Below are 25,107 nucleotides of genomic sequence, written 5' to 3'. Positions count from 1 at the left end.
ACAGCTTACCGCAGATGCCGGCTCCTGCTCCCTGCTCGCTTAATTTCGTCGCTCTCTTGCTGTCACACACAGCGATGTGTGCGTCACAGCGGGAGAGCGACGACCAAAAAATAAAGCTGGACATTCAGCAATGAGCGGCGACCTCACAGCAGGGGCCAGCTCGTTGCTGGATGTTACACACAGCGACAGCGACGGAACGTCGCTGCTACGTCACAGAAAATGGTGACGTAGCAGCGACGTCGTTGTCGCTGTGTGTGACACCACCTTTAGGAGTCTAGTGTTAAAGTTCTTGTTGACTCATGTAATTGCCTTGGCCAGTGAAGGTCAGATACCCAGACAAATCAATTATGCGATGTAACTTAGCTGTCTTTCCCTCGCCTTTGCCCGAGACCATTATACTATTGATATTTTGTATACAGCTTGAAATCTAGCCAATAAGAGCCCAGTCTTATCCACCAATCGTGAAGACCCCAATTGTCTGAATGGAGATCTCAGGGGTATAAGAAGGAGGACTGTCCATTGCCCGGGTAGATTCTTACTACATGCTACCAATCTAGGATCTGCGGATCCGATCGGCAAGCCATAACCAAACCTGGATTATAATACTACATGGACTTCAGCATCGAATGCAATAATTCGGTTGAGATATCAAAGGAAGGAATCTAACTTGGGACAATCCAGTCACCTGACTACAGGTTTTGTGGTCCTTAGCCAGCTTCCTAAATCTGGCGTTATTCCATTCTCGGTGGGTGCCCGCCGAAAGCTGGGTGCTGCTGGATTGGAGTAAGTAGCCCTGGAAGCTCTGAGGAACGGACATTCTAATCCCTGGTGAGCAGCGGAAGGGTGAGACTCTGTTGCCTGTTACATTTATGTGTTTTGCTGGTTATGTGTTATGTGTCGTTAATTGTTTGCGGATCCAATAAAGTCTTAATATTGTGATTCCCTCACCCTGTGTTGTCTGAGTAGTGTTACGCCCACGGTTAAGGAGGTCGGGCATTCAGTTAGGATGAGCCCTGGGCCATTCTGTCTTTTTAACGGCGGCCGGGCCAGCGGACAAGAGCACCCACTGACCCCTGTGTCTCCACACCTGTGTCAGAGGTGTGTGATGTCATCGTGGACCCCCTCCTGTAATGTTCTCCATTCCTGTGTCAGAGGTGTGTGATGTCATCGTGCACCCCCTCCTGTAATGTTCTCCATTCCTGTGTCAGAGGTGTGTGATGTCATCGTGCACCCCCTCCTGTATTGTTCTCCATTCCTGTGTCAGAGGTGTGTGATGTCATCGGGCGACCCCTCCTGTAATATTCTCCATCCCTGTGTAAGAGGTGTGTGATGTCATTGTGCACCCCCTCCTGTAATATTCTCCATTCCTGTGTCAGAGGTGTGTGATGTCATCGTGCACCCCCTCCTGTAATGTTCTCCATCCCTGTGTCAGAGGTGTGTGATGTCATCGGGCGACCCCTCCTGTAATATTCTCCAGCCCTGTGTCAGAGGTGTGTGATGTCATCGTGCGACCCCTCCTGTAATATTCTCCACACCTGTGTCAGAGGTGTGTGATGTCATCGGGCGACCCCTCCTGTAATATTCTCCAGCCCTGTGTCAGAGGTGTGTGATGTCATCGTGCGACCCCTCCTGTAATATTCTCCACACCTGTGTCAGAGGTGTGTGATGTCATCGTGCGACCCCTCCTGTAATATTCTCCACACCTGTGTCAGAGGTGTGTGATGTCATCGGGCGACCCCTCCTGTAATGTTCTCCATCCCAGTGTCAGAGGTGTGTGATGTCATCGGGCGACCCCTCCTGTAATGTTCTCCATCCCTGTGTCAGAGGTGTGTGATGTCATCGGGCGACCCCTCCTGTAATGTTCTCCATCCCTGTGTCAGAGGTGTGTGATGTCATCGGGCGACCCCTCCTGTAATATTCTCCATCCCTGTGTCAGAGGTGTGTGATGTCATCGTGCGACCCCTCCTGTAATGTTCTCCATCCTTGTGTCAGAGGTGTGTGATGTCATCGTGCACCCCCTCCTGTAATGTTCTCCATCCCTGTGTCAGAGGTGTGTGATGTCATCGGGCGACCCCTCCTGTAATATTCTCCATCCCTGTGTCAGAGGTGTGTGATGTCATCGTGCACCCCCTCCTGTAATATTCTCCACACCTGTGTCAGAGGTGTGTGATGTCATCGGGCGACCCCTCCTGTAATGTTCTCCATCCCTGTGTCAGAGGTGTGTGATGTCATCGGGCGACCCCTCCTGTAATGTTCTCCATCCTTGTGTCAGAGGTGTGTGATGTCATCGTGCGACCCCTCCTGTAAAATTCTCCATCCCTGTGTCAGAGGTGTGTGATGTCATCGTGCAACCCCTCCTGTAATATTCTCCATCCCTGTGTCAGAGGTGTGTGATGTCATCGGGCGACCCCTCCTGTAATGTTCTCCATCCCTGTGTCAGAGGTGTGTGATGTCATCGTGCGACCCCTCCTGTAATATTCTCCATCCCTGTGTCAGAGGTGTGTGATGTCATCGTGCAACCCCTCCTGTAATATTCTCCATCCCTGTGTCAGAGGTGTGTGATGTCATCGTGCAACCCCTCCTGTAATATTCTCCATCCCTGTGTCAGAGGTGTGTGATGTCATCGTGCACCCCTCCTGTAATGTTCTCCATCCCTGTGTCAGAGGTGTGTGATGTCATCGTGCACCCCCCCTGTAATGTTCTCCATCCCTGTGTCAGAGGTGTGTGATGTCATCGGGCGACCCCCTCCTGTAATGTTCTCCATCCCTGTGTCAGAGGTGTGTGATGTCATCGTGCGACCCCTCCTGTAATGTTCTCCATCCCTGTGTCAGAGGTGTGTGATGTCATTGGGCGACCCCTCCTGTAATGTTCTCCATCCCTGTGTCAGAGGTGTGTGATGTCATCGTGCGACCCCTCCTGTAATGTTCTCCATCCCTGTGTCAGAGGTGTGTGATGTCATCGGGCGACCCCTCCTGTAATATTCTCTATCCCTGTGTCAGAGGTGTGTGATGTCATCGTGCGACCCCTCCTGTAATGTTCTCCATCCCTGTGTCAGAGGTGTGTGATGTCATTGGGCGACCCCACCTGTAATGTTCTCCATCCCTGTGTCAGAGGTGTGTGATGTCATTGGGCGACCCCTCCTGTAATGTTCTCCATCCCTGTGTCAGAGGTGTGTGATGTCATCGGGCGACCCCTCCTGTAATATTCTCTATCCCTGTGTCAGAGGTGTGTGATGTCATCGTGCGACCCCTCCTGTAATGTTCTCCATCCCTGTGTCAGAGGTGTGTGATGTCATCGTGCACCCCCTCCTGTAATGTTCTCCATCCCTGTGTCAGAGATGTGTGATGTCATCGTGCGACCCCTCCTGTAATGTTCTCCATCCCTGTGTCAGAGGTGTGTGATGTCATCGGGCGACCCCTCCTGTAATGTTCTCCATCCCTGTGTCAGAGGTGTGTGATGTCATCGTGCGACCCCTCCTGTAATATTCTCCATCCCTGTGTCAGAGGTGTGTGATGTCATCGTGCGACCCCTCCTGTAATATTCTCCATCCCTGTGTCAGAGGTGTGTGATGTCATCGTGCACCCCCTCCTGTAATATTCTCCATCCCTGTGTCAGAAGTGTGTGATGTCATTGTGCGACCCCTCCTGTAATATTCTCCATCCCTGTGTCAGAGGTGTGTGATGTCATCGTGCGACCCCTCCTGTAATATTCTCCATCCCTGTGTCAGAGGTGTGTGATGTCATCGTGCGACCCCTCCTGTAATATTCTCCATCCCTGTGTCAGAGGTGTGTGATGTCATCGTGCACCCCCTCCTGTAATGTTCTCCATCCCTGTGTCAGAGATGTGTGATGTCATTGGGCGACCCCTCCTGTAATGTTCTCCATCCCTGTGTCAGAGGTGTGTGATGTCATCGTGCGACCCCTCCTGTAATATTCTCCATCCCTGTGTCAGAGGTGTGTGATGTCATCGTGCACCCCCTCCTGTAATGTTCTCCATCCCTGTGTCAGAGGTGTGTGATGTCATCGTGCGACCCCTCCTGTAATATTCTCCATTCCTGTGTCAGAGGTGTGTGATGTCATCGTGCGACCCCTCCTGTAATGTTCTCCATCCCTGTGTCAGAGATGTGTGATGTCATCGTGCGACCCCTCCTGTAATATTCTCCATTCCTGTGTCAGAGGTGTGTGATGTCATCGTGCGACCCCTCCTGTAATGTTCTCCATCCCTGTGTCAGAGGTGTGTGATGTCATCGTGCGACCCCTCCTGTAATGTTCTCCATCCCTGTGTCAGAGGTGTGTGATGTCATCGTGCGACCCCCTCCTGTAATATTCTCCATCCCTGTGTCAGAGGTGTGTGATGTCATTGTGCACCCCTCCTGTAATATTCTCCATCCCTGTGTCAGAGGTGTGTGATGTCATTGTGCACCCCTCCTGTAATGTTCTCCATCCCTGTGTCAGAGGTGTGTGATGTCATCGTGCGACCCCTCCTGTAATATTCTCCATCCCTGTGTCAGAGGTGTGTGATGTCATCGTGCGACCCCCTCCTGTAATATTCTCCATCCCTGTGTCAGAGGTGTGTGATGTCATTGTGCACCCCTCCTGTAATATTCTCCATCCCTGTGTCAGAGGTGTGTGATGTCATCGTGCGACCCCCTCCTGTAATATTCTCCATCCCTGTGTCAGAGGTGTGTGATGTCATCGTGCGACCCCTCCTGTAATATTCTCCATCCCTGTGTCAGAGGTGTGTGATGTCATCGGGCGACCCCTCCTGTAATGTTCTCCATCCCTGTGTCAGAGGTGTGTGATGTCATCGTACGACCCCTCCTGTAATGTTCTCCATCCCTGTGTCAGAGGTGTGTGATGTCATCGTGCGACCCCCTCCTGTAATATTCTCCATCCCTGTGTCAGAGGTGTGTGATGTCATCGTGCACCCCTCCTGTAATATTCTCCATCCCTGTGTCAGAGGTGTGTGATGTCATCGTGCGACCCCTCCTGTAATGTTCTCCATCCCTGTGTCAGAGGTGTGTGATGTCATCGTGCGACCCCTCCTGTAATGTTCTCCATCCCTGTGTCAGAGGTGTGTGATGTCATCGTGCGACCCCTCCTGTAATATTCTCCATCCCTGTGTCAGAGGTGTGTGATGTCATCGTGCACCCCCTCCTGTAATGTTCTCCATCCCTGTGTCAGAGATGTGTGATGTCATCGTGCGACCCCTCCTGTAATATTCTCCATCCCTGTGTCAGAGGTGTGTGATGTCATCGTGCGACCCCTCCTGTAATATTCTCCATCCCTGTGTCAGAGGTGTGTGATGTCATCGTGCACCCCTCCTGTAATATTCTCCATCCCTGTGTCAGAGGTGTGTGATGTCATCGTGCGACCCCCTCCTGTAATATTCTCCATCCCTGTGTCAGAGGTGTGTGATGTCATCGTGCGACCCCTCCTGTAATATTCTCCATCCCTGTGTCAGAGGTGTGTGATGTCATCGTGCGACCCCCTCCTGTAATATTCTCCATCCCTGTGTCAGAGGTGTGTGATGTCATCGTGCACCCCTCCTGTAATATTCTCCATCCCTGTGTCAGAGGTGTGTGATGTCATCGTGCACCCCTCCTGTAATATTCTCCATCCCTGTGTCAGAGGTGTGTGATGTCATCGTGCGACCCCCTCCTGTAATATTCTCCATCCCTGTGTCAGAGGTGTGTGATGTCATCGTGCGACCCCTCCTGTAATATTCTCCATCCCTGTGTCAGAGGTGTGTGATGTCATCGTGCGACCCCCTCCTGTAATATTCTCCATCCCTGTGTCAGAGGTGTGTGATGTCATCGTGCGACCCCCTCCTGTAATATTCTCCATCCCTGTGTCAGAGATGTGTGATGTCATTGGGCGACCCCTCCTGTAATGTTCTCCATCCCTGTGTCAGAGGTGTGTGATGTCATCGTGCGACCCCTCCTGTAATATTCTCCATCCCTGTGTCAGAGGTGTGTGATGTCATCGTGCACCCCCTCCTGTAATGTTCTCCATCCCTGTGTCAGAGGTGTGTGATGTCATCGTGCACCCCCTCCTGTAATGTTCTCCATCCCTGTGTCAGAGGTGTGTGATATCATCGTGCACCCCCTCCTGTAATGTTCTCCATCCCTGTGTCAGAGATGTGTGATGTCATCGTGCGACCCCTCCTGTAATGTTCTCCATCCCTGTGTCAGAGGTGTGTGATGTCATCGTGCGACCCCTCCTGTAATGTTCTCCATCCCTGTGTCAGAGGTGTGTGATGTCATCGTGCGACCCCTCCTGTAATATTCTCCATTCCTGTGTCAGAGGTGTGTGATGTCATCGTGCGACCCCTCCTGTAATGTTCTCCATCCCTGTGTCAGAGATGTGTGATGTCATCGTGCGACCCCTCCTGTAATATTCTCCATTCCTGTGTCAGAGGTGTGTGATGTCATCGTGCGACCCCTCCTGTAATGTTCTCCATCCTTGTGTCAGAGGTGTGTGATGTCATCGTGCGACCCCTCCTGTAATGTTCTCCATCCCTGTGTCAGAGGTGTGTGATGTCATCGTGCGACCCCCTCCTGTAATATTCTCCATCCCTGTGTCAGAGGTGTGTGATGTCATTGTGCACCCCTCCTGTAATATTCTCCATCCCTGTGTCAGAGGTGTGTGATGTCATTGTGCACCCCTCCTGTAATGTTCTCCATCCCTGTGTCAGAGGTGTGTGATGTCATCGTGCGACCCCTCCTGTAATATTCTCCATCCCTGTGTCAGAGGTGTGTGATGTCATCGTGCGACCCCCTCCTGTAATATTCTCCATCCCTGTGTCAGAGGTGTGTGATGTCATTGTGCACCCCTCCTGTAATATTCTCCATCCCTGTGTCAGAGGTGTGTGATGTCATCGTGCGACCCCCTCCTGTAATATTCTCCATCCCTGTGTCAGAGGTGTGTGATGTCATCGTGCGACCCCTCCTGTAATATTCTCCATCCCTGTGTCAGAGGTGTGTGATGTCATCGGGCGACCCCTCCTGTAATGTTCTCCATCCCTGTGTCAGAGGTGTGTGATGTCATCGTACGACCCCTCCTGTAATGTTCTCCATCCCTGTGTCAGAGGTGTGTGATGTCATCGTGCGACCCCCTCCTGTAATATTCTCCATCCCTGTGTCAGAGGTGTGTGATGTCATCGTGCACCCCTCCTGTAATATTCTCCATCCCTGTGTCAGAGGTGTGTGATGTCATCGTGCGACCCCTCCTGTAATGTTCTCCATCCCTGTGTCAGAGGTGTGTGATGTCATCGTGCGACCCCTCCTGTAATATTCTCCATCCCTGTGTCAGAGGTGTGTGATGTCATCGTGCACCCCCTCCTGTAATGTTCTCCATCCCTGTGTCAGAGATGTGTGATGTCATCGTGCGACCCCTCCTGTAATATTCTCCATCCCTGTGTCAGAGGTGTGTGATGTCATCGTGCACCCCTCCTGTAATATTCTCCATCCCTGTGTCAGAGGTGTGTGATGTCATCGTGCGACCCCCTCCTGTAATATTCTCCATCCCTGTGTCAGAGGTGTGTGATGTCATCGTGCGACCCCTCCTGTAATATTCTCCATCCCTGTGTCAGAGGTGTGTGATGTCATCGTGCGACCCCCTCCTGTAATATTCTCCATCCCTGTGTCAGAGGTGTGTGATGTCATCGTGCACCCCTCCTGTAATATTCTCCATCCCTGTGTCAGAGGTGTGTGATGTCATCGTGCGACCCCTCCTGTAATATTCTCCATCCCTGTGTCAGAGGTGTGTGATGTCATCGGGCGACCCCTCCTGTAATGTTCTCCATCCCTGTGTCAGAGGTGTGTGATGTCATCGGGCGACCCCTCCTGTAATATTCTCCATCCCTGTGTCAGAGGTGTGTGATGTCATCGGGCGACCCCTCCTGTAATGTTCTCCATCCCTGTGTCAGAGGTGTGTGATGTCATCGGGCGACCCCTCCTGTAATGTTCTCCATCCCTGTGTCAGAGGTGTGTGATGTCATCGGGCGACCCCTCCTGTAATGTTCTCCATCCCTGTGTCAGAGGTGTGTGATGTCATCGTGCGACCCCTCCTGTAATATTCTCCATCCCTGTGTCAGAGGTGTGTGATGTCATCGTGCGACCCCTCCTGTAATGTTCTCCATCCCTGTGTCAGAGGTGTGTGATGTCATCGGGCGACCCCTCCTGTAATGTTCTCCATCCCTGTGTCAGAGGTGTGTGATGTCATCGTGCGACCCCTCCTGTAATATTCTCCATCCCTGTGTCAGAGGTGTGTGATGTCATCGTGCGACCCCCTCCTGTAATATTCTCCATCCCTGTGTCAGAGGTGTGTGATGTCATCGGGCGACCCCTCCTGTAAATACTGCATATCTGCGTCACTGTGAAGCTATTGAATGAATGTCCCGGAGTGGGAAGCGACGTCTCTCCCTCCACAGACACTTGAAGTGGAGGGTATTAGCCCCCCCCCAGCATGCACAGTGTGCACGTCTTCATGCTGCATATACTGCGAGTGCTTCACACAGCAGCTGCGGACACGTGCCCTCCCCCGCTCCTACATCCGGACTGAGTGCAGTCTGTGTGGAGCCTCCGGGTCTGCTTCCCATTACAGCACAACGCTGGGACAATTGGCTCTTTGTATATACAAGAAAAAGTAAAGAGCTGCAGCTTTATAGTGGGGTACAGGTCATGGAAGATATAAACACGACCTTACTATATAGAGAGCTATAGAGACGTGCGAGTGTACTGTACCCCCAGAGAGAGGAGACGTGCGAGTGTACTGTACCCCCAGAGAGAGGAGACGTGCGAGTGTACTGTACCCCCAGAGAGAGGAGACGTGCGAGTGTACTGTACCCCCAGAGAGAGGAGACGTGCGAGTGTACTGTACCCCCAGAGAGAGGAGACGTGCGAGTGTACTGTACCCCCAGAGAGAGGAGACGTGCGAGTGTACTGTACCCACCAGAGAGAGGAGACATGCGAGTGTACTGTACCCACCAGAGAGAGGAGACGAGCGAGTGTACTGTACCCCCAGAGAGAGGAGACGTGCGAGTGTACTGTACCCCCAGAGAGAGGAGACGTGCGAGTGTACTGTACCCCCAGAGAGAGGAGACGTGCGAGTGTACTGTACCCCCAGAGAGAGGAGACGTGCGAGTGTACTGTACCCCCAGAGAGAGGAGACGTGCGAGTGTACTGTACCCCCAGAGAGAGGAGACGTGCGAGTGTACTGTACCCCCAGAGAGAGGAGACGTGCGAGTGTACTGTACCCACCAGAGAGAGGAGACATGCGAGTGTACTGTACCCACCAGAGAGAGGAGACGAGCGAGTGTACTGTACCCCCAGAGAGAGGAGACGTGCGAGTGTACTGTACCCCCAGAGAGAGGAGACGTGCGAGTGTACTGTACCCCCAGAGAGAGGAGACGTGCGAGTGTACTGTACCCCCAGAGAGAGGAGACGTGCGAGTGTACTGTACCCCCAGAGAGAGGAGACGTGCGAGTGTACTGTACCCCCAGAGAGAGGAGACGTACCTCTCTGGTGGGTACAGTACGTGCGAGTGTACTGTACCCACCAGAGAGGAGACTTTCGAGTGTACTGTACCCCCAGAGAGAGGAGACGTGCGAGTGTACTGTACCCCCAGAGAGAGGACACGTGCGAGTGTACTGTACCCCCAGAGAGAGGAGACGTGCGAGTGTACTGTACCCACCAGAGAGAGGAGACGTGCGAGTGTACTGTACCCACCAGAGAGAGGAGACGTGCGAGTGTACTGTACCCACCAGAGAGAGGAGACGTGCGAATGTACTGTACCCACCAGAGAGAGGAGACATGCGAGTGTACTGTACCCACCAGAGAGAGGAGACGTGCGAGTGTACTGTACCCACCAGAGAGAGGAGACGTGCGAGTGTACTGTACCCACCAGAGAGAGGAGACGTGCGAGTGTACTGTACCCACCAGAGAGAGGAGACGTGCGAGTGTACTGTACCCACCAGAGAGAGGAGACGTGCGAGTGTACTGTACCCACCAGAGAGAGGAGACGTGCGAGTGTACTGTACCCACCAGAGAGAGGAGACGTGCGAGTGTACTGTACCCACCAGAGAGAGGAGACGTGCGAGTGTACTGTACCCACCAGAGAGAGGAGGCGTGCGAGTCTATAGTGAACTCTGTGTCCTCCCCGGGTGTAATGTCTGTATACTCTTCTGTGTCCTCCCCCGGGTGTAATGTGTATATACTCTTCTGTGTCCTCCCCGGGTGTAATGTCTGTATACTCTTCTCTGTCTCCCGGGTGTAATGTCTGTATACTCTTCTGTGTTCTCCCCAGGTGTAATGTCTGTATACTCTTCTGTGTCCTCCCCGGGTGTAATGTCTGTATACTCTTCTGTATCCTCCCCGGGTGTAATGTCTGTATACTCTTCTGTATCCTCCCCGGGTGTAATGTCTGTATACTCTTCTGTATCCTCCCCGGGTGTAATGTCTGTATACTCTTCTGTGTCCTCCCCGGGTGTAATGTCTGTATACTCTTCTGTGTTCTCCCCGGGTGTAATGTGTGTATACTCTTCTGTGTCCTCCACCAGGTGTAATGTCTGTATACTCTTCTGTGTCCTCCCCGGGTGTAATGTCTGTATACTCTTCTGTGTCCTCCCCGGGTGTAATGTCTGTATACTCTTCTGTGTCCTCCCCGGGTGTAATGTGTGTATACTCTTCTGTGTCCTCCCCGGGTGTAATGTCTGTATACTCTTCTGTGTCCTCCCCGGGTGTAATGTCTGTATACTCTTCTGTGTCCTCCCCCGGGTGTAATGTCTGTATACTCTTCTGTGTCCTCCCCGGGTGTAATGTCTGTATACTCTTCTGTGTCCTCCCCGGGTGTAATGTCTGTATACTCTTCTGTGTCCTCCCCCGGGTGTAATGTCTGTATACTCTTCTGTCTCCTCCCCGGGTGTAATGTCTGTATACTCTTCTGTGTCCTCCCCCGGGTGTAATGTCTGTATACTCTTCTGTATCCTCCCCGGGTGTAATGTCTGTATACTCTTCTGTGTCCTCCCCGGGTGTAATGTCTGTATACTCTTCTGTGTCTCCCCGGGTGTAATGTGTGTATACTCCTCTGTGTCCTCCCCAGGTGTAATGTCTGTATACTCTTCTGTGTCTCCCAGGGTGTAATGTCTGTATACTCCTCTGTGTCCTCCCCGGGTGTAATGTCTGTATACTCTTCTGTGTTCTCCCCGGGTGTAATGTCTGTATACTCCTCTGTTCTCCCCGGGTGTAATGTCTGTATACTCTTCTGTGTCCTCCCCGGGTGTAATGTCTGTATACTCTTCTGTGTCCTCCCCGGGTGTAATGTCTGTATACTCTTCTGTGTTCTCCCTGGGTGTAATGTCTGTATACTCTTCTGTGTCCTCCCCGGGTGTAATGTCTGTATACTCTTCTGTGTTCTCCCCGGGTGTAATGTCTGTATACTCTTCTGTGCCCTCCCCGGGTGTAATGTCTGTATACTCTTCTGTGTCCTCCCCGGGTGTAATGTCTGTATACTCTTCTGTGTCCTCCCCGGGTGTAATGTCTGTATACTCCTCTGTGTCTCCCCCGGGTGTAATGTCTGTATACTCTTCTGTGTCCTCCCCGGGTGTAATGTCTGTATACTCTTCTGTGTCTCCCCGGGTGTAATGTGTGTATACTCTTCTGTGTCCTCCCCGGGTGTAATGTCTGTATACTCTTCTGTGCCCTCCCCGGGTGTAATGTCTGTATACTCTTCTGTGTCCTCCCCGGGTGTAATGTCTGTATACTCTTCTGTGTCCTCCCCGGGTGTAATGTCTGTATACTCTTCTGTGTCTCCCCGGGTGTAATGTCTGTATACTCTTCTGTGTCCTCCCCGGGTGTAATGTCTGTATACTCTTCTCTGTCTCCCGGGTGTAATGTCTGTATACTCTTCTGTTCTCCCCGGCTGTAATGTCTGTATACTCTTCTGTATCCTCCCCGGGTGTAATGTCTGTATACTCTTCGGTGTCTCCCCGGGTGTAATGTCTGTATACTCTTCTGTGTCCTCCCCGGGTGTAATGTCTGTATACTCTTCTGTATCCTCCCCGGGTGTAATGTGTGTATACTCTGTGTCCTCCCCGGGTGTAATGTCTGTATACTCTTCTGTGTCCTCCCCGGGTGTAATGTCTGTATACTCTTCTGTGTCCTCCCCGGGTGTAATGTCTGTATACTCTTCTGTGTTCTCCCCAGGTGTAATGTCTGTATACTCTTCTGTGTCCTCCCCGGGTGTAATGTCTGTATACTCTTCTGTGTCCTCCCCGGGTGTAATGTCTGTATACTCTTCTGTGTCCTCCCCGGGTGTAATGTCTGTATACTCTTCAGTGTCCTCCCCCGGGTGTAATGTCTGTATACGCTTCTGTGTCCTCCCCGGGTGTAATGTCTGTATACGCTTCTGTGTCCTCCCCGGGTGTAATGTCTGTATACTCTTCTGTGTCTCCCCGGGTGTAATGTCTGTATACTCTTCTGTGTCCTCCCCGGGTGTAATGTCTGTATACTCTTCTGTGTCCTCCCCGGGTGTAATGTCTGTATACTCTTCTGTGTCTCCCGGGTGTAATGTCTGTATACTCTTCTGTGTCTCCCCCGGGTCTAATGTCTGTATACTCTTCTGTGTCCTCCCCGGGTGTAATGTGTGTATACTCTTCTGTGTCCTCCCCGGGTGTAATGTCTGTATACTCTTCTGTGTCTCCCCGGGTGTAATGTCTGTATACTCCTCTGTGTCCTCCATGGGTGTAATGTCTGTATACTCTTCTGTGTCTCCCCGGGTGTAATGTCTGTATACTCCTCTGTGTCCTCCCCGGGTGTAATATCTGTATACTCTTCTGTGTCCTCCCCGGGTGTAATGTCTGTATACTCTTCTGTGTCCTCCCCGGGTGTAATGTGTGTATACTCTTCTGTGTCTCCCCGGGTGTAATGTGTGTATACTCTTCTGTGTCTCCCCGGGTGTAATGTGTGTATACTCTTCTGTGTCCTCCCCGGGTGTAATGTCTGTATACTCTTCTGTGTCTCCCCGGGTGTAATGTCTGTATACTCTTCTGTGTCCTCCCCGGGTGTAATGTCTGTATACTCTTCTGTGTCCTCCCCGGGTGTAATGTCTGTATACTCTTCTGTATCCTCCCTGGGTGTAATGTCTGTATACTCTTCTGTGTCCTCCCCGGGTGTAATGTGTGTATACTCTTCTGTGTCCTCCCCGGGTGTAATGTCTGTATACTCTTCTCTGTCTCCCGGGTGTAATGTCTGTATACTCTGTGTCCTCCCCGGGTGTAATATCTGTATACTCTTCTGTGTCCTCCCCGGGTGTAATGTGTGTATACTCTTCTGTGTCCTCCCCGGGTGTAATGTCTGTATACTCTTCTGTGTCCTCCCCGGGTGTAATGTGTGTATACTCTTCTGTATCCTCCCTGGGTGTAATGTCTGTATACTCTTCTCTGTCTCCCGGGTGTAATGTCTGTATACTCTGTGTCCTCCCCGGGTGTAATATCTGTATACTCTTCTGTGTCCTCCCCGGGTGTAATGTGTGTATACTCTTCTGTGTCCTCCCCGGGTGTAATGTCTGTATACTCTTCTGTGTCCTCCCCGGGTGTAATGTCTGTATATACTCTTCTGTGTCCTCCCCGGGTGTAATGTGTGTATACTCTTCTGTGTCTCCCCGGGTGTAATGTCTGTATACTCTTCTGTATCCTCCCCGGGTGTAATGTCTATATACTCTTCTGTGTTCTCCCCGGGTGTAATGTCTGTATACTCTTCTGTATTCTCCCCGGGTGTAATGTCTGTATACTCTTCTGTGTTCTCCCCGGGTGTAATGTCTGTATACTCTTCTGTGTTCTCCCCGGGTGTAATGTCTGTATACTCTTCTGTGCCCTCCCCGGGTGTAATGTCTGTATACTCTTCTGTGCCCTCCCCGAGTGTAATGTCTGTATACTCTTCTGTGTCCTCCCCGGGTGTAATGTCTGTATACTCTTCTGTGTCCTCCCCGGGTGTAATGTCTGTATACTCTTCTGTGTCCTCCCCGGGTGTAATGTCTGTATACTCTTCTGTGTCCTCCCCGGGTGTAATGTCTGTATACTCTTCTGTGTCCTCCCCGGGTGTAATGTGTGTATACTCTTCTGTATCCTCCCCGGGTGTAATGTGTGTATACTCTTCTGTGTCCTCCCCGGGTGTAATGTCTGTATACTCTTCTGTGTTCTCCCCGGGTGTAATGTCTGTATACTCTTCTGTGTCCTCCCCGGGTGTAATGTGTGTATACTCCTCTGTTCTCCCCGGGTGTAATGTGTGTATACTCTTCTGTGTCCTCCCCGGGTGTAATGTCTGTATACTCTTCTGTGTCTCCCCGGGTGTAATGTCTGTATACTCCTCTGTTCTCCCCGGGTGTAATGTGTGTATACTCTTCTGTGTCCTCCCCAGGTGTAATGTCTGTATACTCTTCTGTGTTCTCCCCGGGTGTAATGTCTGTATACTCTTCTGTGTCCTCCCCGGGTGTAATGTCTGTATACTCTTCTGTGTCCTCCCCGGGTGTAATGTCTGTATACTCTTCTGTGTCCTCCCCGGGTGTAATGTCTGTATACTCTTCTGTGTCCTCCCCGGGTGTAATGTGTGTATACTCTTCTGTGTCCTCCCCGGGTGTAATGTCTGTATACTCTTCTGTATCCTCCCCGGGTGTAATGTCTGTATACTCTTTTGTGTCTCCCCCGGGTCTAATGTCTGTATACGCTTCTGTGTTCTCCCCGGGTGTAATGTCTGTATACTCTTCTGTGTCTCCCCCGGGTCTAATGTCTGTATACTCTTCTGTGTTCTCCCCGGGTGTAATGTGTGTATACTCTTCTGTGTCCTCCCCGGGTGTAATGTCTGTATACTCTTCTGTGTCCTCCCCGGGTGTAATGTGTGTATACTCTTCTGTGTCCTCCCCGGGTGTAATGTGTGTATACTCTTCTGTGTCCTCCCCGGGTGTAATGTCTGTATACTCTTCTGTGTTCTCCCCGGGTGTAATGTCTGTATACTCTTCTGTGTCCTCCCTGGGTGTAATGTCTGTATACTCTTCTGTGTCCTCCCTGGGTGTAATGTCTGTATACTCTTCTGTGTCCTCCCCGGGTGTAATGTGTGTATACTCTTCTGTGTCTCCCCGGGTGTAATGTGTGTATACTCTTCTGTGTCTCCCCGGGTGTAATGTGTGTATACTCTTCTGTGTCCTCCCCGGGTGTAATGTCTGTATACTCTTCTGTGTCCTCCCCGGGTGTAATGTCTGTATACTCTTCTGTGTCCTCCCCGGGTGTAATGTGTGTATACTCTTCTGTGTCCTCCCCGGGTGTAATGTCTGTATACTCTTCTGTGTCCTCCCCGGGTGTAATGTCTGTATACTCTTCTGTGTCCTCCCCGGGTGTAATGTCTGTATACTCTTCTGTATCCTCCCCGGGTGTAATGTGTGTATACTCCTCTGTGTCCTCCCCGGGTGTAATGTCTGTATACTCCTCTGTTCTCCCCGGGTGTAATGTCTGTATACTCTTCTGTGTCCTCCCCGGGTGTAATGTCTGTATACTCTTCTGTATCCTCCCCGGGTGTAATGTCTGTATACTCTTCTGTATCCTCCCTGGGTGTAATGTCTGTATACTCTTCTGTGTTGTCCCCGGGTGTAATGTCTGTATACTCTTCTGTGTCTCCCCGGGTGTAATGTGTGTATACTCTTCTGTGTCCTCCCCGGGTGTAATGTCTGTATACTCTTCTGTGTCCTCCCCCGGCTGTAATGTCTGTATACTCTTCTGTGTCCTCCCCGGGTGTAATGTCTGTATACTCTTCTGTGTCCTCCCCGGGTGTAATGTCTGTATACTCTTCTGTGTCCTCCCCAGGTGTAATGTCTGTATACTCCTCTGTGTCCTCCCCGGGTGTAATGTCTGTATACTCTTCTGTGTCCTCCCCGGGTGTAATGTCTGTGTCCTCCTCTGTGTCTCCCCGGGTGTAATGTCTGTATACTCCTCTGTGTCCTCCCCGGGTGTAATGTCTGTATACTCTTCTGTGTCTCCCCGGGTGTAATGTCTGTATACTCTTCTGTGTCCTCCCCGGGTGTAATGTCTGTGTCCTCCTCTGTGTCTCCCCGGGTGTAATGTCTGTATACTCCTCTGTGTCCTCCCCGGGTGTAATGTCTGTATACTCTTCTGTGTCTCCCCGGGTGTAATGTCTGTATACTCTTCTGTGTCCTCCCCGGGTGTAATGTCTGTATACTCTTCTGTGTCCTCCCCGGGTGTAATGTCTGTATACTCTTCTGTGTCCTCCCCGGGTGTAATGTCTGTATACTCTTCTGTGTCCTCCCCGTGTTATGATCCGGAACCATGGAAGACCACCACAAATCATTGGCAAAAGGTGACAAGAGCATTGGCAACTAATCTGGCTGCCATCCCCTTACTAACCAACACAACTAGAAGTAGCCGAGGGTGAACTAACATCCTGTGCACCGCGAACCCAGCCGGAGAACTAGCTATCCTAAAGGTAGGAAAGATGAATAACTCTCTGCCTCAGAAAATAGACAAGAATAGCAAGCCCCCCACATTCAAAGACTGCGGTGATATAGGAAAAACACAATACACAGGTAGATGACAAGATTAGCAAAAGGTGAGGCCCCCGCTGACTAAAATAGGAAAGGACAGGAAATGATGGTAGCCAGAGAAAAACCCTGCAAAATACCAACTTCCTGATAGTACAAAAAGGCCCTCAGATCGCTTGATCTGAACTCCGTCCTATACCAGGTGCCCTTGTCATACCAATGAACAGAAAACAAGAATCATAACAAAGTCAACAAGCCATAAACACATGAACCCAAAGGAGCTATACTCCACACAGAACTGCAGGGAGTTCCCCAGCCAAGCAACTGAGGGGGGAAATCCCTGGAAGGAAATAAACTGAAACCAACCACAACAAATGACAAACCCAGATAAACAAAAGAACCAGACAATAAATAAAGAGCAAGCACTTATCTGGGGAAGATGTGGTGTGGAGCAGGATTAAGCAGGCTGAAAATACAAAGTACAACTGACATCCGGCAACAGCTTACAATCAGACCAGGACTTAAATAAGCAGAGAATTAGGAAAGGAAACACCCACTGCACAACACACCTGGTCTCTGTCCAAACCCTTCCTGGCCACCAGAGGGAGCCTCCCAGCAGCCAAGACATAACTAACATTCACAACAGTACCCCCCCCTTGAGGAGGGGTCACGGAACCCTCACCCACGCCACCGGGTCGCTCGGGATGAGCATGATGGAAGGCGCGAACCAACCTGTCCGCATGAATGTCAGAAGCCACAACCCAAGAGTTATCCTCCTGCCCATAACCCTTCCATTTCACAAGGTACTGAAGCTGACGCCTACTGCGACGGGAATCCAGAATTTTTTCGACCTCATACTCCAGTTCCCCTTGTACCAAAACAGGGTCAGGAGGCGCTGCTGCAGGAACTGCCGGCTCCACATGTTTCTTCAACAAGGACTTATGGAAGACATTGTGAATCTTAAATGACGCAGGAAGAGTCAAACGGAAAGATACAGGGTTAATAATCTCCGAAATCTTATAAGGTCCAATAAATCTGGGCTTAAATTTAGGAGACGGAACTCTCATAGGAATATTTTTAGAGGACAACCACACCATGTCCCCTACTTTAAACCGGGGACCAACAGTCCGACGCCGGTTGGCAAACTTTTGGGCAGTTTCTTGGGACTGAAACAATTTATCCACTACCTGCCCCCAAATCTGCTGCATTCTGTCGACCACCGAATCCACCCCCGGACAGTCAGACGCCTCAAGCTGCCCTGAGAGGAACCTAGGGTGATACCCAAAATTGCAGAAAAAGGGGGACACCAACGTGGTAGAGCTAGCTCTATTGTTAAGGGCAAATTCAGCCAAAGGCAAAAACGAAACCCAGTCATCCTGATCCACAGAAACAAAACACCGTAAATAGGTCTCCAGGGTCTGGTTAGCCCTTTCAGTCTGACAGTTTGTCTGGGGATGAAACGCTGAGGAGAAAGACAGCTGAACACCCAATTTGGAGCAAAAAATCCTCCAAAACCTGGATACAAACTGCACCCCTCTGTCAGAAACAATGTTTTCGGGAATACCATGCAAACGGACAACATGTTGCAAAAACAAAGGCACCAACTCTGATGAAGACGGCAACTTAGATAGGGGAACCAAGTGGACCATCTTGGAGAATCTATCACAGATCACCCAAATCACAGTCATTTTCTGAGAGACGGGAAGCTCCGAAATAAAATCCATAGAGATGTGCGTCCAAGGTTTCTTAGGTACAGGCAAAGGCAATAATAGCCCACTAGAACGTGAACAACAGGGCTTGGACCTAGAACAAACTCCACACGACTGCACAAAATGACGGACATCCCGGGACAGGGAAGGCCACCAAAAAGAGCGTCTCACAAGATCCAGAGTACCAAAAATGCCAGGATGACCCGCCAAAACAGAGCAATGAACCTCAGAGACAACTCGGTCTCTCCATTGGTCTGGGACAAACAGTTTCCCTGTAGGACATCTCTCAGGTTTATCCCCCTGAAATTCCGCCAGTGCCAACCGCAGATCAGGCGAAATAGCCGAGAAAACTACACCATCATTCAGGATAGTAGACGGTTCGACAACCTCCAAAGAGTCAGCGCAGAAACTCCTGGAAAGGGCATCGGCCTTAACATTCTTGGTGTCTGGCAAAAAAGAGACCACAAAATTAAACCGGGTAAAAAACAAAGCCCACCTGGCCTGCTGAGGATTCAACCTCTTGGCCGATTCCAGATAGATGAGATTCTTGTGGTCCGTAAGCACCACCACTTGATGCCTAGCCCCCTCCAACCAATGCCTCCACTCTTCAAATGCCCACTTCATAGCCAATAATTCCCGGTTCCCCACATCATAATTCCGTTCAGAAGGAGCAAACTTCCGAGAGAAAAAGGCACAGGGCTTAAGTTTACCCGAAGTAGCGTCTTGTTGAGACAGAACAGCACCTGCTCCGATCTCTGAGGCATCGATCTCAACTTGAAATGGGCGAGACACATTAGGTTGCTGCAGGACTGGGGCAGAAGTGAATCGCCTTTTAAGCTCCTGGAAGGCCACAATAGCCTCAGGGGTCCAATGCTCAGCATCAGCTCCCTTCTTTGTCAAATCTGTCAAAGGTTTGACAATGGCAGAAAAATTGGCTATAAATTTACGGTAAAAATTAGCAAACCCCAAAAACCGCTGCAGGGATTTTAGAGAAGTCGGTTGCACCCAGTCGTAAATAGCCTGAACCTTAACCGGGTCCATTTCAATAGCGGAGGAAGACAGGATGAAGCCCAAAAAGGAAATCCTTTGCACCCCAAAGAGGCATTTTGACCCCTTAACGTACAGTGCATTATCCTTAAGTATCTGAAAAACCTACCGTACTTGCCCCACATGAGAGTCCCAATCATCAGAAAAAATCAAGATGTCATCCAAATACACAATCAAAAATTTACCAATAAGGTCCCGAAAAATATCATTCATGAAGGCCTGGAAGACGGAGGGGGCATTAGTGAGCCCAAAAGGCATCACTAGGTACTCAAAATGCCCCTCAGGAGTATTAAAAGCCGTCTTCCATTCATCACCCTCCTTAATACGGATGAGATTATACGCACCCTTGAGATCCAGTTTCGTAAACCATTTGGCACTCTGCACTCTAGAGAACAGATCAGACATCAGAGGCAAAGGGTACTGATATTTGACTATAATTTTATTAAGAAGACGGTAATCAATACAAGGCCTCAACGAACCATCTTTCTTAGCAACAAAGAAGAAGCCACTACCCAAAGGAGAAGATGAGGGCCGAATGTGCCCCTTCTCCAATGATTCCCTGATGCATGACCGCATGGCACCATGTTCGGGCACAGACAAGTTGAAAATCCGCCCCTTGGGAAATTTACAACCCGGCACCAGCTCAATGGCACAGTCACAGTCCCGGTGTGGGGGCAGAGAATCAGATTCCTGGTCATTAAATACATCACGGAAATCAGACAAGAAAGCCGGAACATCAACTGCCTGAGCAGACGTGGACGACACGGAAAGGTCCTGATGCAAACCTTGACAACCCCAACTAATTACCGATAAGGATCTCCAGTCAAGAACCGGATTATGGGTCTGCAACCACGGAAATCCCAGTACCAAGGTATCCTGTAGATTATGCAATACTAACAATGTACAAGTTTCCTGATGCGCTGGTGCAACTCTCATAGGCACCTGGGTCCAAAATTGGGGTTTATTTTCTGCCAAAGGGGTAGCATCAATGCCCCTTAAAGGAATAGGAGTTTGCAAAGGAACCATGGGGAAACCACAATCCCTAGCAAACCCAAAATCCATCAAATTGAGGGCTGCCCCTGAGTCCACAAAGGCCAATGCAGGAAAGGAAGACAATGAGCAAATCAGTGTGACAGACAAAAGAAACTTTGGTTGCAAAGAACCCACAGTAACAGAAGTAGCCAATCTCCTTTCACGTTTAGGGCAGACAGAGATGTTATGAGAAGCGTCTCCACAATAGAAGCACAGTCTATTCTTCCGTCTGAACCCCTGCCGACTTGCATTAGAAAGGACCCTATCACACTCCATAGGCTCCAAAGGCTGTTCCACAGGCACAAAACCAGCAGGTATCTTCCTGCGCTCACGTAAACGCCTATCAATCTGAATGGCCAAGGTCATAGAGGCATCATGACCAGAAGGGACGGGAAATCCCACCATAACATCCTTCACTGTATCCGCAATACCCTTGCGAAAAAGAGCCGCAAGCGCATCATCATTCCATTTGGTAAGGACTGCCCACTTACGAAATTTCTGACAAAACGTTTCCGCAGAATCCAAACCCTGAGTTAAGGACAACAAGACCTTTTCAGCTTGGTCCACAATATTGGGTTCGTCATATAATAATCCCAAGGCCTAAAAAAAGGAGTCCACATCATTGAGAATCGGATCATCAGACGCTAAAGAGAAGGCCCAGTCCTGAGGGTCACCACGCAGCAAGGAGATGACAATCTTGACCTGCTGTACGGGATTCCCTGAGGACTTAGGGCGCAGGTCAAAAAAATAATTTACAATTATTTTTGAAGCTCAAAAATCTCGATCTATCTCCAGAAAAAAATTCAGGAACGGGAATCTTAGGCTCTGCAAGGGGAGTCTGTGCAACATAAGACTCTATATGACGAACCTTAGCATCAAGACGAGCAACACGCTCACCCAATTCATCCATGCTAGACAAAAGGAATCTTCCACAGAACCCAAAGAAGAAGAGGAAAAACACCAAAAAAAACAAAAAAACCTCTCAGCAGCTTTCTTTTTTTTTTTTTTTTTTCTTCTTCTTAAGAGTACCCTTTAAATTTGTAGGCCGGATGTACTGTTATGATCCGGAACCATGGAAGACCACCACAAATCATTGGCAAAAGGTGACAAGAGCATTGGCAACTAATCTGGCCGCCATCCCCTTACTAACCAACACAACTAGAAGTAGCCGAGGGGTGAACTAACATCCTGTGCACCGCGAACCCAGCCGGAGAACTAGCTATCCTAAAGGTAGTAAAGATGAATAACTCTCTGCCTCAGAAAATAGACAAGAATAGCAAGCCCCCCACATTCAAAGACTGCGGTGATATAGGAAAAACACAATACACAGATGACAGGATTAGCAAAAGGTGAGGCCCCCGCTGACTAAAATAGGAAAGTACAGGAAAGGAACTGATGGTAGCCAGAGAAAAACCCTGCAAAATACCAACTTCCTGATAGTACAAAAAGGCCCTCAGATCACTTGATCTGAACTCCGTCCTATACCAGGTGCCCTTGTCATACCAATGAACAGAAAACAAGAATTATAACAAATTCAACAAGCCATAAACACATGGACCCAAAGGAGCTAAACTCCACACAGAACTGCAGGGAGTTCCTCAACAATCCCCTGAGGGGAAAAATCCCTGGAAGGAAATAAACTGAAACCAACCACAACAAATGACAAACCCAGATAAGCAAAAGAACCAGGCAATAAATAAAGAGCAAGCACTTATCTGGAGTAGATGTGGTGTAGAGCAGGATTAAGCAGGCTGGAGATACAAAGAACAACTGACATCCGGCAACAGCCTGCAATCAGACCAGGACTTAAATAAGCAGAGAATTAGGAAAGGAAACACCCACTGCACAACACACCTGGTCTCTGTCCAAACCCTTCCTGGCCACCAGAGGGAGCCTCCCAGCAGCCAAGACATAACTAACATTCACAACACCCCGGGTGTAATGTCTGTATACTCTTCTGTGTCCTCCCCGGGTGTAATGTCTGTATACTCTTCTGTGTCCTCGCCGGGTGTAATGTCTGTATACTCCTCTGTGTCCTCCCCGGGTGTAATGTCTGTATACTCTTCTGTGTCTCCCCGGGTGTAATGTCTGTATACTCTTCTGTGTCCTCCCCGGGTGTAATGTCTGTATACTCTTCTGTGTCCTCCCCCGGGTGTAATGTCTGTATACTCTTCTGTGTCCTCCCCGGGTGTAATGTTTGTATACTCTTCTGTGTCCTCCCCCGGGTGTAATGTCTGTATACTCTTCTGTGTCCTCCCCGGGTGTAATGTCTGTATACTCTTCTGTGTCCTCCCCGGGTGTAATGTCTGTATACTCTTCTGTGTCTCCCCGGGTGTAATGTCTGTATACTCTTCTGTGTCCTCCCCGGGTGTAATGTCTGTATACTCTTCTGTGTCTCCCCGGGTGTAATGTCTGTATACTCTTCTGTGTCCTCCCCGGGTGTAATGTCTGTATACTCTTCTGTGTCTCCCCGGGTGTCATGTCTGTATACTCTTCTGTGTCTCCCCGGGTGTAATGTCTGTATACTCTTCGGTGTCTCCCCCGGGTGTAATGTCTGTATACTCTTCTGTGTCCTCCCCGGGTGTAATGTCTGTATACTCCTCTGTGTCCCCCCGGCTGTAATGGCTGTATATTCTTCTGTGTTCCCCCCTGGCCATCCTGTCTGTATACTCCTCTGTGTCCCCCCGGCTGTAATGGCTGTATTCCCCTATGTCCCCCCTGGCCATCCTCTCTGTATAATGCATTGCGTCCTCCCAGCTCTGTACCTGTGGTATGCTCAGACCATGTCCTGTGAGGTCAGACACCTCAATTACACAGTACACAGCAGAGATTATCTCCACACAGGAACATATATAACACTAGCTTGTAGTACGCGGCATTGCCCGGGATAGTAACTGTCTCTCTCCCAGTCTCTGTCTGTGTGTCACTGTCTGTCTGTCTCTCTGTCTGTCTCTTTCCTTGTCTGTCTCTATCTCTGTGTCTGTCTCTATGTGTATGTTTGTCTGTTCCTCTCTTTGCCCGGCTGTCTCTTTGCCCGGCTGTCTCTTTGCCCGGCTGCCTCTTTGCCCGGCTGCCTCTTTCCAGGTCTCTCTTTGGCCGTCTATCTCTCTGTCTCTTTCCAGGGCTGTCTCTGTCTGTCTCTATCTCTCTCTCTCTTTCCCTATCTGGCTCTGTCTGTGTCTCTGTCTGTGTCTCTGTCTGTCTGTCTCTTTCTGTCTCTATCTCCCCACCGACATCATATTACCTCACACATAAGCTTCTTATACTAACAGTTTATTTTGTTCCTATAGCAACCACTGACAGTTGCTATTTATAGCCTATAGCTCCCACCTCCATTCAGTTTAATAGAGGCAGGATTTTTGGAGAGTAAGTGTAAAGCGCGGGGTTAAATTTCCCCACCCAAACAGTCTATGACGTGTCACATGGGGTGTCTGTGGAAAATTTTGTGATTGTAAATGCGCCAGTGTGGATTCCTTTAGGGGACACACGCACGTGCATGCGCACACACACACACACACACCCCTTTATATATTAGATGTATATATTGTTCGGTTGTGGCAAGGATCACTATTCCAGGATCTGTTGATTATAGTGGTCTGTGTTGGTGGTAGACCCCGTTAATGTTGGTGCTGCTCCCCTATTTTGTATTTTCTGATGTCAGTCAGGATTTCCTTGAAGAATTGAAGTCTCCTTTGGAGGAAACAAAAGTCCTAGAGTCTACTAGCCGGAGAGACTATCGGGTGGAGGGCTTCTCACCGCAGACTCCCAGTCCCAGTAAGGTACGTGGCGCTGTGTACTGGTCACATGATCAGCGGATCCCTCCCGATCATCTGATTGCTGGAGATTCAGCTTCAGAGTGATGATCCTTATCTTTCATGCTTAACAGGCTCAGGACTACCGGACAGAACAGGCCAAATCCTTCTGGACGGACAATGTGCACAGAATCACTGTAAGTCCTATGTCCTGGGGTGGGCCTTGCGTATCTCAGGTCTGATCTCTCATGTTATGTTCCTTCTTATCCATGCAGGGAGTGTCGGATGTCAGAACAAGGGACTCTCCCTTCAAAAAGAGCTCCGCTTTTAGCACTCCAATATCACGCTATCTGGATCAGACGTTCCCGTACAGCATGGAAAATTATCCCAACATGTAATTCCCACAAATGGAAAAATTATGGTAAGCAGAACGCTCACCAGACATCACAGATGAAAGCTCTGTGTAGGTCACATGAAAAAAAAATCTCTCCACAAACACAGTCTCAAAGTTCTCTTTATACATCACAACTAATAGAGCGTTCACCGTACGTCACAATCACAACCATCAGAATGATCTGCCTACATAAGTCACAACACGTAGAATAATCGCCCAGCGTCCCAGTCGCAACCAGGAGAGCAATCCACCTGCGTCCCAGTCGCAACCAGAAGAGCAATCCACCTGCGTCCCAGTCGCAACCAGGAGAACAATCCACCTGCGTCCCAGTCGCAACCAGGAGAGCAATCCACCTGCGTCCCAGTCGCAACCAGGAGAACAATCCACCTGCGTCCCAGTCGCAACCAGGAGAACAATCCACCTGCGTCCCAGTCGCAACCAGGAGAACAATCCACCTGCGTCCCAGTCGCAACCAGGAGAGCAATCCACCTGCGTCCCAGTCGCAACCAGGAGAACAATCCACCTGCGTCCCAGTCGCAACCAGGAGAACAATCCACCTGCGTCCCAGTCGCAACCAGGAGAACAATCCACCTGCGTCCCAGGCGCAACCAGGAGAACAATCCACCTGC

The 25,107-nt window shown here is 50.1% G+C and overlaps 1 protein-coding gene across 1 annotated transcript in view; it reads left to right on the top strand.

Moving 5' to 3' along the window:
• SPAG8 (sperm associated antigen 8) overlaps positions 1-25,107 on the top strand; it is a 154,539-nt gene that overhangs the window by 112,778 nt on the left and 16,654 nt on the right. The window contains exons 5-7 of the mRNA XM_075330551.1: positions 23,994-24,111; positions 24,219-24,281; positions 24,360-24,505. Coding sequence (XP_075186666.1) covers positions 23,994-24,111; positions 24,219-24,281; positions 24,360-24,482 — 304 coding nt within the window. The 3' untranslated portion in view covers positions 24,483-24,505. The remainder of the gene's footprint in view (positions 1-23,993; positions 24,112-24,218; positions 24,282-24,359; positions 24,506-25,107) is intronic.

Source organism: Anomaloglossus baeobatrachus, chromosome 1 (assembly GCF_048569485.1).
Source record: "Anomaloglossus baeobatrachus isolate aAnoBae1 chromosome 1, aAnoBae1.hap1, whole genome shotgun sequence".
NCBI classification, from domain to species: Eukaryota; Metazoa; Chordata; class Amphibia; order Anura; family Aromobatidae; genus Anomaloglossus; species Anomaloglossus baeobatrachus.
Note: the sequence above shows the minus strand (reverse complement) of the source record. Positions and strands in the feature narration are given on the sequence as shown.